This window comes from Petaurus breviceps, unplaced genomic scaffold (assembly GCF_028583685.1).
Source record: "Petaurus breviceps papuanus isolate PSGF00001 unplaced genomic scaffold, PetGlider_PUasm1.0 172, whole genome shotgun sequence".
NCBI classification, from domain to species: Eukaryota; Metazoa; Chordata; class Mammalia; order Diprotodontia; family Petauridae; genus Petaurus; species Petaurus breviceps.
In genome coordinates, this window is record NW_027185755.1 from 5,702,380 (window position 1) to 5,716,610 (window position 14,231).

The 14,231-nt window shown below is 35.8% G+C and overlaps 1 protein-coding gene across 2 annotated transcripts in view; it reads left to right on the top strand.

The window, feature by feature from the left end:
* DNMT1 (DNA methyltransferase 1) overlaps nt 1–14,231 on the top strand; it is a 48,461-nt gene that overhangs the window by 9,690 nt on the left and 24,540 nt on the right. For both annotated transcript variants that reach the window (XM_069083107.1, XM_069083106.1), the window contains exons 2-11: nt 438–480; nt 1,663–1,770; nt 2,015–2,258; nt 2,945–3,017; nt 3,388–3,472; nt 6,520–6,560; nt 9,431–9,479; nt 10,360–10,443; nt 11,106–11,215; nt 12,394–12,512. In XM_069083107.1, the coding sequence (XP_068939208.1) occupies nt 2,177–2,258; nt 2,945–3,017; nt 3,388–3,472; nt 6,520–6,560; nt 9,431–9,479; nt 10,360–10,443; nt 11,106–11,215; nt 12,394–12,512 (643 nt within the window). In that variant the 5' untranslated portion in view covers nt 438–480; nt 1,663–1,770; nt 2,015–2,176. The remainder of the gene's footprint in view (nt 1–437; nt 481–1,662; nt 1,771–2,014; nt 2,259–2,944; nt 3,018–3,387; nt 3,473–6,519; nt 6,561–9,430; nt 9,480–10,359; nt 10,444–11,105; nt 11,216–12,393; nt 12,513–14,231) is intronic.

Here is a 14,231-nt window from a genome sequence, read left to right on the forward strand (position 1 = left end):
GAGGATAATGAAACCCATGGGATCTAGTCAGATCATGAAGAGCAAAGGAAAGAGAAAGAAGGTCCAGGACAAAGCCTTTGGAATGCCCACAGTTAGGGAGCATGATGGATGATGAGCCAGCAAAGGAGAGTCCTTCTAGGTTTCATTTGAGCCAACTGATAAAGTATACCTGGGCACCTTTTGACATTTAAAGAAGGCATGTAGCCCCACTGGGTATGTTAGTGATATTATAGCATGCTTTGGTCCTTTTGTTTTGATTGCATTATTTTTAGGAACTCATGAACTTGATATTCTCTATTTTTATCCCACCATCCCTGGCCCAGATTTATTGTAGAAATGTATATTTCCATTGTCTTTATTTTGCTTTAGGAGGTGTATTTGTGTGTTTTGGCTATAGGAGATACTGTACTGTAACAACTCTTGTTTTCTTCTTTCAGGCTTAAAGATTTAGAAAAGGATGAGGCTATTGTTCCAGAAAAGGTAATTCCTTTTTAGATGATTTTTGTTAATTTCTAATGTTGGACTGTTTTATAACCTTACATTGCTGAGAGGAGTCCAGTCTCTCAAAGTTAGTCACCACACATATGTTGTGTCTGTAATTGTGTACAAATTTGTCCTGGTTCTCCTCTTCTCACTCAACATCAGTTTATGTAAGTTTCTCCAGGTTATTATGGATGCCCAAGATAGATATTGAGTTTTTAATGGGCATTATCATTTCAGTGTGCTTTTAACAAAAAGAAGAGAGGCAGCATGGGTTAGTGGGCTGACCTTGGTTGGTGTTACAAAGATATGGGAGGGAGGGGGATGGCTAGGTGGTACCGTGAATAGAGCATGGGCCCTAAGAGTCAGGAGGTGAAAGCTGGCCTTAACACTTAACACTTGCTACCCGTGTGACCTTGGGCAAGTCATTTAACCCCAATTGCCCTTTATTCCCCCCTCCAAAAAAAAAAGGCAAGAAAGATATGGGTTCAAGTTGTACTTCTGATAACATGCTAGTAAGTATGATCAGCAACAGATCACACAAGTTGCTCCAGGCAGCTCTCTAACATGAAAAGGTACAGAGAGTTAACAATTTGCATTGGTGGAAGGAATTTCTCTCCAGGGAAATCTAGTCTGCACATCCTTGTCATCATCATCGAAAACTAATCCCAGAAAGAGAGATTATTTCAAAGAGAATATATTCCAAATACCTTACCAGAACCTATACTTCAGTGAACACTATTCAGCTAACCCTCATTTAGAATAGTTGAATTAAAAATTACTGTCTTAAAACAATTTCAAAAGCTGCAGTTAATTGATGACTTAAGACTTCCTTGAGCCCATTAACTTGACCCACTAGCTCCATTAGAAGATCTATAGAAACAGGATTTTCATCTTCCATATCCTTATACTTTTTCCTCTCATAATTTTCTTCTTATAGGTATTGTATTAAAATGAGAGACTTTGCCTAAGGTAGATTTGTTCCTTTCATAATAGGTGTGGTGAAGTAGAGTGTTACTGTGTCTTAGAATATTTCTATTTCATGGATCTGTATCATTCCTTTGCTGTCCAGTGCTTTGTGTGTCTGGATTGTTGTGTGCTGCCAGTGTCATTTAGCTGCATCTTTGCAATTCAAATGTCTGGAAAGTTCTTGAGACTCCAGATGATCAATCTTTTCTCTAGGAGTTTATTAAGAGGAAAATAAGTCTGCTGCATGAATTTCTGCAAGCACAAGTACAGCATCAGTTATTTGACTTGGAGATCAAATTGCACAAAGAAGAGCTTTCTGAAGTAAGTCTTTTTCTTACATTTTTAACATGGCTGTTTCTTTCTAATGTATTTGTATACTTTGTTAAAGACACAGGGAGATGAAATGATCCTTTTTCACAAGCCTTTGCTTGATATTAAATACATTTTATTTAATACTTTAAATTAATATATTAAATACAGTGATAGAGTAGATGGAAAGTATCCAGGTTTTATTGTAGGCTTTCTTGTGCTAATTATTGTTTAAATTGTTTCTATTCTGCTTTAGGAGGATTACTTGGCAAAAGTAAAATTCTTGTTAAATAAAGAATTGTCTTTGGAGAATAGAGACGATACTCTCAATCCAAAAGTGAATGGTTCTTTAGAAAACGGTGTTTATACCAGCGACGACGATTTTGAGAAAAGTATTGAAGAAGATAGTACAGTAGAGATGGAGGAAGCAACTGGATCATCAACATCTTTGTCAAAAACCAGAAAATCTAGAAGGAATAAATCAGATGGCGAGTCTAAAAGTAAATGAATTTAAACTTTGTACATATAAGTTAATTACAATAATTTTAATGTTACACTGTGCTTGAAGGGAAGGGACTCTCTAGCTTGCCAACCAAGTGTGAGAATATTTACACAGGTAGTGCTGTCCTTGGATCCTTTTCATTCATATCTGGTACAAAACAGACCTTAAGATAGAATACTTGAGTCTTGCACAGAAATAGTAAACAAATATTTACTTATGAATGAACTTGAGTTCATTAGACTATGTAGAATAGTCTGTGTGTGTCTGAATCTACTGCTTGTTCTCTTTAAACCTTCAGATGCCATCATTGGCACTATCAGCCTACATTTCTTGTTTTTGTAGCGTTTATTGCTAAGTTAGATAATGTAATACACTTTCATTCTAGTTTAGAAGTTAAAATAGACTAGTGAGTTGCCTTGATTTTGATGCATCATCAATGGTATTGTGGGATTTCCTTCTATAGGAATCATAGCCTCCTATGGTTAATTGAATGGATGAAAAATTCATCTCATATCTCATAGAATGTTGTTAATTTCATTCTTTTTCCTTCAATGGTTTGATCATGTTGGTGAAGTACTACATTTCTGCCCTTTGGGTTTTTTTCAACTGTTGTTAAACAGACCAGGTGCTGTTTTCATTTATATAATGAGGGTTTACCTTGAGTTTCTTTTTCTTTTTAAACAGAATCTTCAGCTAGCTCAAGGATTACAAGAAGCTCTGGCAAGCAACCTCCTATTATATCTCTGTTTTCAAAAGGGTCAGTATGGCCTATGCCTTAATTAGGCAATTTTTCTTTACGAATAGTGATTTAAATATTTCTGAAGAGCATATTTAAATGTTACCTATGAGTTTATTAATGTCTTTGGAGATCTCATTATGTGAGTGGATTTTCAGTGCTGTTAAAAACATCTTCCTTTACAAAATCATTTGGGGGATGAAGATAGAAACAGTTTGAGATAATTTGCAAACAGATTGGGATTTTAATCAGTATGAAATTATGTGGACCTTTTTGTAAATAAGGTAAGTGTAAAACCTGTAGTTCTCTGAATTGTGAGAGCATTATTATTAGTATAGATAAGAAGTTTGCCTTCTTTTCAAATTGGGACTTGTTGCATTTTTAATGGCAGATCCAGTAAAAGGAAGTCAGAAGGGACAACTGGAGAGATAAAGCAAGAAATGAACATAGAGAAGGAAGAAGATCTTGAAGAAAAGGTAACTTGAAGAATCTTATTTATTTAGTTTATTATTTACCGCCTTTTGTTTTGTATACATGGCCCTTTTGGTAGGGAAAATGATATCTAGAGTTACTGTTGATGAGGACATATTGAATTTCAGTAATGCTAGAAAAGGAGAATATTGTTGTTGATTGAAAGTTATTCTTGTATTTGTAGGCTATTGGAAGTAATTGCCTCTTGAAATTTCAGACCATCTCTTCTAACCTCAAACTTGATTTCTTTGTAATAATATTGACCTGGATGGTTGCTAGTATACTAAGGTAGGAGTATATGCTATAGTAGGTGGTACTCCTTGGAATTACCTATCCCCCAGATTGGCAGCTTCTTAAGTACCTCTTTTTCTTGGTTAAGGTTTTGAAACAAAGATAAATACTTCATATTGAAGTATATATAATATTCATTGTCTGAGAAGGGGTAAGAAAGAAACACCCACATTATCAAATCGCAACTTAATTCAACAAGTATTTATTTAGCGTCTGTTAGGCTGTGGGGACGCAAATCCATTAATGAAGCAGTTCCTTCCCTTGAGCTTACAGTGCACTGGGGGAGGAAACTGTACAGCTATGTGGATACCACATATTGGCTGTACAGTATATCCATAAAGTGTATGTAATATAGACTATGGATACATTATACGCACATCACTGTATATGGGATATACATATCACATACCACACACCTATACATGAACACAACAGAGGAAATTTAGGGGAATAGGAAGTAGAAAGCATTACTCCCTGGGGGAATCAGAAAAAGCTTCCTGTAAGAGGTGGCATTTGAGCTGAGTCATAAAGGGAATTAGGAATTCCAAGATGTGAAGGTGAGGAAGGAGAGCATTCTAGGTGTATGCTGAGGCACAGACTGGAGAGATGGAATATCATAGATGGGAAATAGCAATTCAGCCAGTTTTCTTTGGAGTATAAATAGTACATGAAGTAAGGTGTAATCTGGTCCTTTTTGAGACCAAAGGAGGAACAATAGACTCCAGGGAAGATGTAGTAGGAGCAGCTTGAGAATGGCTTTCAGTGCCAAACAGAATTTATATGTGATCCCAGAACCAGTAGGGAACCATGATAATATCTTGAGCAGGAGAGTGGCATGTTCAGCTCTGTGCTTTAGAGTATCAGTTCAACATCTGTGTAGATGATAGAATGAAGAAGATTGGTATTGGAGACAGGGATACCAGTTAGGAGGTTACTGCAGCAGTCTAGGTGAGAGGAGGTAAAAGGGGTGGTGATTTGGGTGGTGGCCTTGTGAGAAGAAAGACAGACCATTGAGAGATGATGTGCAAATAGAGTTGACAAGACTTAAAAACTAATGGGAGATGGATGGATGGTGAGAAAGAGTGCAGAGTTGAGGATGACTCCAAGGTTTCAGATCTAGGCAAATGAAAGGTTCATTAGTGCCTTTGACACAGAAGTTAGGAAGAGGTGACTTTTGGGAGAATGTTTGGTTTGAGATACATATGGAATATCTAGGTGTGGATGTATAGAAAGCAATTGATAGTGAAGTTCTGTCCCTTAGGAGAGAGATGAGGACCAGATATCTGTATAGAGCTACAGATGAACCCATGGGAAGTGATGAGATTACCAAGGGAAGAGTATAGAAAAGGAAGAGAAGAGGACCCAGAAGGGAGCCTTGAGGTATAATCATTTAAAAGGATGACATATGTAGAAAGATCCCGCAGTGGAAACTGAGAGGCTTTAGTCGGATAGGTAGCAGAAGAATATAGAGAGAGCCTTGTCATTAAGACTGAGTGAAGAGAGAGCATTTGGGGAAAAGGAGGAACATTAATCAGCAGTATGAAAAGCTGTAGATGGGTCAAGAAGACTGAAGGCTGAGAAAACTATTGGATTTAGCATTTTTATTGCAAATGACTTAGGGAGATAGTAGTTCCACTTGAATGATGGGTTGAAGTCAGCTTCTGAATATGAGTGGACAATGAGGAGGTAAAGATAGGCAATATAAATAGCTTTTCCCAACAGTATGACCAAGAGGAAAGATACAGACTGGTGATATCTTGAAAAATGGCAGCTTCAAATAGAGATTTTAGCCATAGAGGTGACCTGAAGGTATTAAATATACTTAAACATAAAGTAGCTACTTCATGCTAAGCCTGATTTTGAAGGGAGAATAGCACTTCCAGCTAGCCTTAATTTATTTTTCATGATGTCATAATTTTTTTGTACAATTTTAATATATAAATGGGTCTTTTCACTGATCCACTAGCAATCACTTATAGAAATGTTGTTTTATTAACTATACTTGAAAATATACCTAGTGTTTTTGTGGGGCCATCTTGTGTATTTTTTTTTTAAGGATGATTTCTACTCTGGATGACAACTTAGAGTAGTTTCTCATCAAAAGTAGAACTGTTAGAGGCCCATTTCTGTAATTTGTGCCTCGGCCAATGACTGTCCATTAGGAATGTTATATCAAAGGGGGGGAATTCATTGGGCAGCAGGAGGGGGATTTTGGAGATTCCTTCTAAAAATGATTCCCTGTCATTCCAGGCAGCTCTCATTTTCTCTTTATAATTCCTGTAGCATTTTTAGTTAATACTATTAAGTCTACCCCTTTCATTTTAATTTATTTTATTGCTTTTTGGAGGGGGGAGGGGGCTGGGCATTTGGGGTGAAGTGACTTGCCCAAGGTCAAAGGGCTAGAAAGTGTTAAGTGTCTGAGGTCAGATTTGAATTCAGGTCCTCCTGAGTCTGGGGCCAGTGCTCTATTCACTGTGCTACCTAGCCGCTCCCTAGTCTACCATCTTCATAAGGAAATAAATAAATGTAGATATGTATGTGTGTATATAATTTTTATTTATATATATATAATATATATATAATTTTTTTTTTACTAATATGCTATTTACATTAGCTGGATTATAAATTGCTTGAGGTCAGGGAAGGTGTTGTTGATATTTCCCATATCCTCTAGTAAAGTAGCAGGCACCAACTAAATTCTTCATTCTGGTGCCTTTCTAAGCATAGTCTCTTAATGAAATTTTTAACTATTCCCTTTTAGGAACAAGGGGAAAAGAAAATGAAATTCGAAGTCAAAGAAGGGTAAGAAGAGTGAATGTTTTTGGTTTTGCAGATAATGTGTTTCCTGAAATTATTTTATTCTGAGGGGCATAACCAGTTAAAAATAACCAAGGGGTTTTGAGTAAGAGGTCCGGGCTAATCAGAAGCCAGATCACATTACTAAAGAAATTAGAAAGTACACTTTTCACTTTATTGGTTTGGATTCTTACCTCTTACATTCTTGGGAATAATTGCCATAGTTTTGTAAAAGTAAATGATATGCTTCTTTTGGAACTAGTAATTTATTACTGAGCCTAGCAGTGTGGTGCATTGGAGAGAGTACAGGCCTGGGACTCAGTCTTGTTTCTGCCGTATCATCCCCCTGGAACATGGACAAGTCTCTTGTCTTCTTTTGATTTGTTTTCTTAGTAAAACGAGGGAGGTGCACTGTGATGCTTTGGGAAAGATCTTTAATTTCATAAGTATAGGTACCCCCACTAGTACAGATGACAATCTTTCCCTCTTAAATAAGTTGCTCTGCCCAAAGAATTCATCATTAGGTCAACATCTTACTAAGTCTTCTGCTTAACTGGGTCAGTCCTCAGATACACTATATAACTAGGCTTAGGTGGAAAGCTCTTTAGATTGGTAAGACATAGAACATCTTGCTCTTGTAGCATAGATAACTTTTTGAAATTCATTTCTATTTTTAGTTTTTTTTATTTTCCTACCCCTCTGTCCCTCTCTAAACCATCAAGAAGGCAAGAAGAATAAGAACAAACTTAAAAGTATCTAGAGTCAAGTGAAGCAAATTCCTGAATTAGCCATGTCTAAAAAGAAAAGAAAAAGAATGAAAATAGGCTTCAGTCTGCACTGAGGCAATTAGCTCTCTATCTGGAGATAGCTTGTTTGATTATGAGTTCTTTGGAATTGTGATTGGACAGAGTTCCTAAATCTTTCAAGGCTAGTTATCTTTTTGTTTGTTTTTAAAATTTATTTATTTTTAATTTACAACATTCAGTTTCACAAGCTTTTGAATTCCAAATTTTCTCCCCCATCATCTCCTCCCTTCTCAAGATAGCCTGTAATCCAATATAGGCTCTACATTTATTTTCACATTAATAATGTTACAAAGAATTATAACCAATGGAATGAGAAAGAGTAAACAAAACAAAAGGAGAGAGCAAATAGTATGCTTCAGTCTGTGTTTAGGCTCCATATTTCTTTCTCTGGATGTGGATGGCATTTTCCATCATGAGTCTTTTGGAGTTGTCTTAGAACCTTGCATTGCTGAGCAAAGCCAAGTCTTATCAAAGTTAGTCATCACAGAATGTGCCTGTAACTGTGAAATGTTCTCCTGGTTTTGCTCCCCTCACTCAGCATCAGTTCTTATAAGTCTTTCCAGGTTTTTCTGAAGTCTGTCTGCTCATCATTTCTTAGAGCACAATAGAATTCCATTCCATTCATATATCACAACTTGTTAAGCCATTCCCCAATTGATGGGCATCCCCTCAGTTTCCAACTCCTTGCCACCACAAAAAAAACTGATATATTTTTTGTACACATGAGTTCTTTTCCCATTTTGTGTGATGATCTCTTTGGGATAAAGCCCTAGAAGTGGTATTGCTGGGTCAAAAGGTATGCACATTTTTATAGTCCTTTGTGCATAGTTCACTTACTTTGCAAAATGGTTGAATCAGTTCACAACTCTACCAACAATACATTCGTGTTCCATTTTTCCCACATCTTCTCCAGCATTTGTGGTACCTTATCACAGTTGTTTTGATTTGCATTTCTCTAATCAGTATTGATTTAGAGCATTGTTTTCACGACTATAGTGATCTTTAATTTCTTCCTCTGAAAACTTCCTGTTCATATCCTTTGACTAATTATCAATTGGGGAATGGCTTGTATTCTTGTAAATTTGACTCAGTTCTCTATGTTCTAGAAATGAGGCTTTTATCAGAGACACTGGTTGCAAAAATTAGTTTTTTGAGGGGGGCATTTATTTATTTTTAGTTTTCAGCATTCATTTCTACAAGATTTTGAGTTATAAATTTTCTCCCCATCTCTCCCCTACTCCCTTACGCCAGGATAGCAAGCATACTGAATACCCCTTCCCTCAATCTGGCCTCTCTTCACCCTGTAATTAAAATCTTCTTTAATTAAAATTAAAATCTTCTCCCCCTTTAATTTCTTGTAGGGTAAGATGGATTTCTATACCCCATTGCCTGTATATCTTATTTCCAAGTTACATGTAGAAACATTTTTTACAAGTACTTTTCCTGATTCTGCTCACTTTACTTTGTATTAGTTCTTCCCATATTTTTCTAAAACTATCCCATTCTTTTCTTGCAGCACAGTAGTACGTTACAGTCATATATCACAACTTGTTCAGCCATTCCTCAGTTGATGAGCATTGCCTCAATTTCTAGTTCTATGTCTTTGTGAAAAGAGCAGCTACATACATTTTTGTTTGTAGAGATCTGTTTTCCTTATTTTATATATATATTTTTGGGGTATATACTTAGTAGTGGTATTACTGGGTCAGAGGGTATGCAGTTTAATAAATTTTTGGGCACAGTTTCAAACTGCTTTCAGTAATGGGTAGACCAATTCACAGCGCCACTGCAATCTTAGACCACTACTCTATGTGCCATAACAAAGTATGAGACTGGAATTTTGACCAATTAGGTGGGTTTGTTCTACTAGTGGTTCTTTATACTTTTTTAGTCTCTGAATTTCAAAAAACTGCAACTAGAGTATTCTAGAAGCACAGAAGTAGATAGGATTACATAGAGCTCTCTAGGAGACAAGGGTTTAGGAGTCAAATTCTTGTTGAAGCTATGTAGCAGAGGTCAAGTTTTAAATGTTGAATTTTCATAGCTTATCTTGCTATGCTTTTTATACAGATCTGAAATAAAAGAAGTAGTTCAGAGCAAAGCTGTACTACCTGTAAAGGTAAGTTGTCTGTGAATTAGGATGTTATTAAATGCCTTATTCCTATGCATACAACCTAGTTCAATAGGTATGCAACTTACTAGTGGCTAACTTTAGACAAATCTTTTAACCTTTTTGGGAGTCTTGTCTTATGTAAACTGAGGAGTTTGATCATATAATTTATAAGGACCCTTTTCACTTTAAATTTTATCATTGTTCAAACTCTTTGGTAGGGAAGGTCTCAGAATAATAATAGGACAAGGAGGCATTTGGTAAAATTATCTGATTTCTCCTAGCAAATAATAATTGGACCATTAGACCAAACTTCAAAAGCTTTGAGTTGATTTGGATTTCTAATTATAGCTCACTCTTACTTTTTGAAACTAGAGTGAAGTGGTTAGTGTTTTTTGGGATGTTTAGTTTCAAAAAGAAGTATTTAAGTTGTTTTGTTCTTTAGGTATTGCCCTCTATAAGAAAATCTGAACTTGGGGTGGCTAGGTTGCCCAGTTAATAGAGCACTGGTCCTGTAGTCAGGAGGACCTGAGTTCGAATCCAGCCTCAGATACTAGCTGTGTGACCTTGGGCAAGTCACTTAACCTCAATTGCCCTGCTCTCATCCCTCCAAGAAGCAAATAAAGAAAATTTGAACTTAACCTAAAATGAGGTTTGATTTGTTTTCCTTCTAAAATGTACTACTGAATTGTTTGAAATGCCCTTTTTTATTGATATACTTAAAATTTGGCTAGAGCTACACCTAGGTCTTGGAGCAATCTTCTTGCCTAATCAGGATTTATCTGTGTTGTTTTAAAAAAAAGTACACCTGTCAGGTTCTAATATGTCTGGTAGGAACTGGGAACTGGTAGCTATTTCTAAATGCCAATTAATGTGTTATCTCCTGTAGTGTACTCCTCCTAAGTGTATGGATTGTAGACAGTACCTGGATGACCCTGATCTAAAATTTTTTCAAGGAGATCCTGATGGTGCAGTAAGTTTTTTTCCATTTCAGTCTAACACATATTAATTACTTGTGTATAAAGTACCATGCTGGGCATTAGGGATTTAAAGATAAAAAGTCTTTGCCTTGGCATAAACATTCAGTGTCCTTAATGAGCTTATGTTCTATTTGGTGATGAGTCATAGGAGGGGAAATAAATAAGAAAAATGTGGGGAAAATTGAGGAACACTAATAACCTGGGATGAGGTGGGCATCAGAAACTCCTACATTGAGGAGGTAGTACTTGAGCTGAGCCTTGATGTAAGACATGGGATAAGATAGAGATGAAGTACATTTTAGGCATGGGGAAAGTTTTCTCTATATGCAGAAGTAGGATAAAGTTCATGGATAATTGAATAGTACAGCTAATAGATTTCTTGGAAAGATATAGCTGATAGGTAGGTGAGAACTAGGATGTGGAGGATTTAACATTTGTTATTCATTAGATTTTTACGTTATTCACTACTGTATTTAACATTTTAAAAAATAAAGAACAGATGAAAGAATTTTAAGTAGTAGGAAAATGTGTGGTAAGCTAGAGTAACAAAAATATATAGAAATGGACTTATAGAATAAGATGCAATAAGTTTGAGCACTCTTTGTATTCTCACAGTATTCTGCTTATTTTTGTATAATTTTTAAATATCTCTTAGTTGGATGAACCAGAGATGTTAACAGATGAACGATTATCCATTTTTGATGCCAATGAAGATGGCTTTGAAAGTTATGATGATCTCCCACAGCATAGAGTAACATCTTTCAGGTAACGTAGGTGTTAGAGAGACAGAGTTGAGGCTGTAACCAATTCTGTCAAGGAAAAATGCTTGACTCTGGGGTGAGAAACTTTTTTTTCCTGAGTAACCACAGGAGAAAAATACATCTGGGGCCTCAATTATTTTTTTTTTCTTAGAAAGATATTTTTGTATTTGTTTTATGCTTTTATATTCCCTGTTCATTGAAACTATTTAGTAAATACAAGTGATAACTATACTATAATTCTAAATAATACTTTGTTAATGATTTGAGATCAAAAGGGAAGAAAGAAAATTAAGGGAGGAGAACTAGTTTCATATCCCCCATGCCTACCCCAATAGAGTTTCATGGAATGATACTCCCATACTGTGGATTTTTTAAGATAATGTCTCTGGTAACTATAGTTATGAATAGGAGTAAACTTTTTGGTCCTTGTCTAGGAAGCCTAATTAATGATGTAACTGAGAGCGACCATCCCCACAGATTGCCTTTGGCAATGCTAGGAATTCTCCATTTTACAAAATGTTTGATTAATTGGACTATAGGGCAATATTGACAGTGCTAACAGACCCTATAAATATATCTGCATGGTGCTCAAGTACAAAATATAACAGAGTCCCCATATAGAAGAAAGAAGCAATACATTTATTCAGACACTGTAAAACCAAATCCCAACACCATCATAGCAACATAGAAGTTAATATACCACAATGTTGCCTAGAGCTACACCATCCTTTAGCCTTCCCACAAACCAGCCCAAGACCAATATTTACTCACATGCCTATCTGTCTCCCTCAGAAGCATCCTCTCCTTCCAACTGTCTAGCTTGCTCTGCTCTGACTCCCAGCTTCTTCTTGTCTCTGCTCCACCCCTCAGCAAACTTCCCAAAATAGGCTCCATGTGATTATATTCAGCTTGTTGAGTGTCAGGGTTTATTTACAAAGCAGGGAAGATATTCAAATTCCCATTACCATTACATGCCTGCTCTCAGCAACTTTATAATCAAATAGGGGATTATATATGTACAAATTATCAGTGATTGTTTGCATTTACCATAGATAGCATTTCATAGTTACAGGGTACTTTTTATACCTTCTTATTGGATTCTTACAATTACCTTGTGAGATATCCGGTTTAAATTTGTAGTAGGATAGTTACAAAAAAGTGCTTTTTTCCTTCCCTCACTAGTGTTTATGATAAGAAGGGCCATCTGTGCCCATTTGATACAGGCCTAATTGAGAAGAATATAGAACTCTACTTCAGTGGAACAGTAAAACCAATCTACGATGACAACCCATGTCTGGATGGTAAGAATATGTTTTTGGGTATCATATTTGGGACAGAGAGAATATTGTACATATACATGAATAACCCACATTTAAATAAAGAGCATGCACAATGCCAGAAATTTCAATCTTTGAAGGGCATGTTAACTCTTGATTGTTAATAACAAATATGTTGCTTCTGACTTCTCCTGATAAATCTGTGTATATTTGGATTTGCTTACTCTTTGTGCTGGTGTTTTTAGTCCGCTTCTATACTAGTGGTAAGTACATTGATTCTGTATAATTTCATGTCTTTAGCTTTTGGCATTTTTTATGGCATAATAATCTATACATTATTCTACCATATACCATTTTCTTCAGTAATGCCCCAATTGTTGTACATGTAGGGGTTCTTCAGCTTTTTTGCCATTCAGTGTAAAACTATGCAGAATTTTTATTCCAACAAGACTTTCCTTTTTTAGGTAATAGTCCCAGAGTAGCCCCAATGGATCAGTGACTTCAAGGATATGAACAATTTACTAGCTTATTGCGTGTTTATCTTATTGCTTTTTAAAAACTGCACCAGTTCATAGCTTCATTAGCAATATCATAGCATAACTATTTTTCTACAGCCCCACCAACATTGATTTTTGTTGATCTTAAGTTATCTTTGCCAATTTAAAACCTATAAGGTAGTAACTCATTCCCAGTTTGTACTTTTATTAGCTTCAGGTGCTTTTTGGTAACTTGGGTTTTTTGACCTACTTTTCATGTCTTTGAGGTCTTATCTATTTGAAAATGGATTTTATTTTTATTTTTTTTAAATGGATTTAAAAAATAGAATTATGTTTGGTTGCTGAAGAAAACATTTTGGCTTGAAGTATCTGATAAAAATAAGTCTTTTTTCCTTCTGTTTGCTTTTTGCTGTGTACCTTTTATTTAAGAAAATTTCATTTTGTCTCCTACCATCTTTGTCTATTTTTACTAAAGAACTCATTATAATTGACAGTTGTTTTTATAGTGTTGTACACTCATTTGGGCAATAGGCCTTTTTTTTTTCTTTTTCCGTTTGGAGGGCAATTGGGATTAAGTGATTTTGCCTAAAGTCACTCAGCTAGTAAGTGTGTCAAGTGTCTGAGCCCTGATTTGAACTCAGGGCTTCCTGATGCCAGGGCCAGTGCTCTATTCACTTGTGCCACCTACCCACCCCAATAGGCCTTTCATTTAGACATTTTAGTTGTGGTTGAAAATTCTTAGAATTTGAAGGTTTTGCTAGTTTGCCAAATTGTTTATAGTAACAATCTGAGGTACTAATTTTTGGTGCCTGACCACTCAAATGACATATTTGACATTTAATTTAGTATGAATTAATCACCTGTTAATAAAAGGAGCCATTAGTTTACTGATGGATAATATTTTCATTGACAGTTATAACTATTAGATATATTAGATTGTCTATATGAATTGCTTGTGGCTTCTAAATTCTCACCTATTATCTATCCTTTTGGTAATGAACCTACCAAAATTAGAGAGACAGGGCCTTTGATGGCACTCCATTATTAGATCTGTCCTAGAAATCATTCCAGCTTGGTAGAACTCATATTTACCTGACCTAGACTTGAAAAACTCTGGGTCACCAGGTTGTCAACAATGAGGAATCACACTTAGACTTTGTGGTTGTTAAAACCATTCGGAACACAAGACATTTTACTTTTGACTTTCATTAGTTAAACCTCAAACATCCTTTGCCCCTTACTTTAA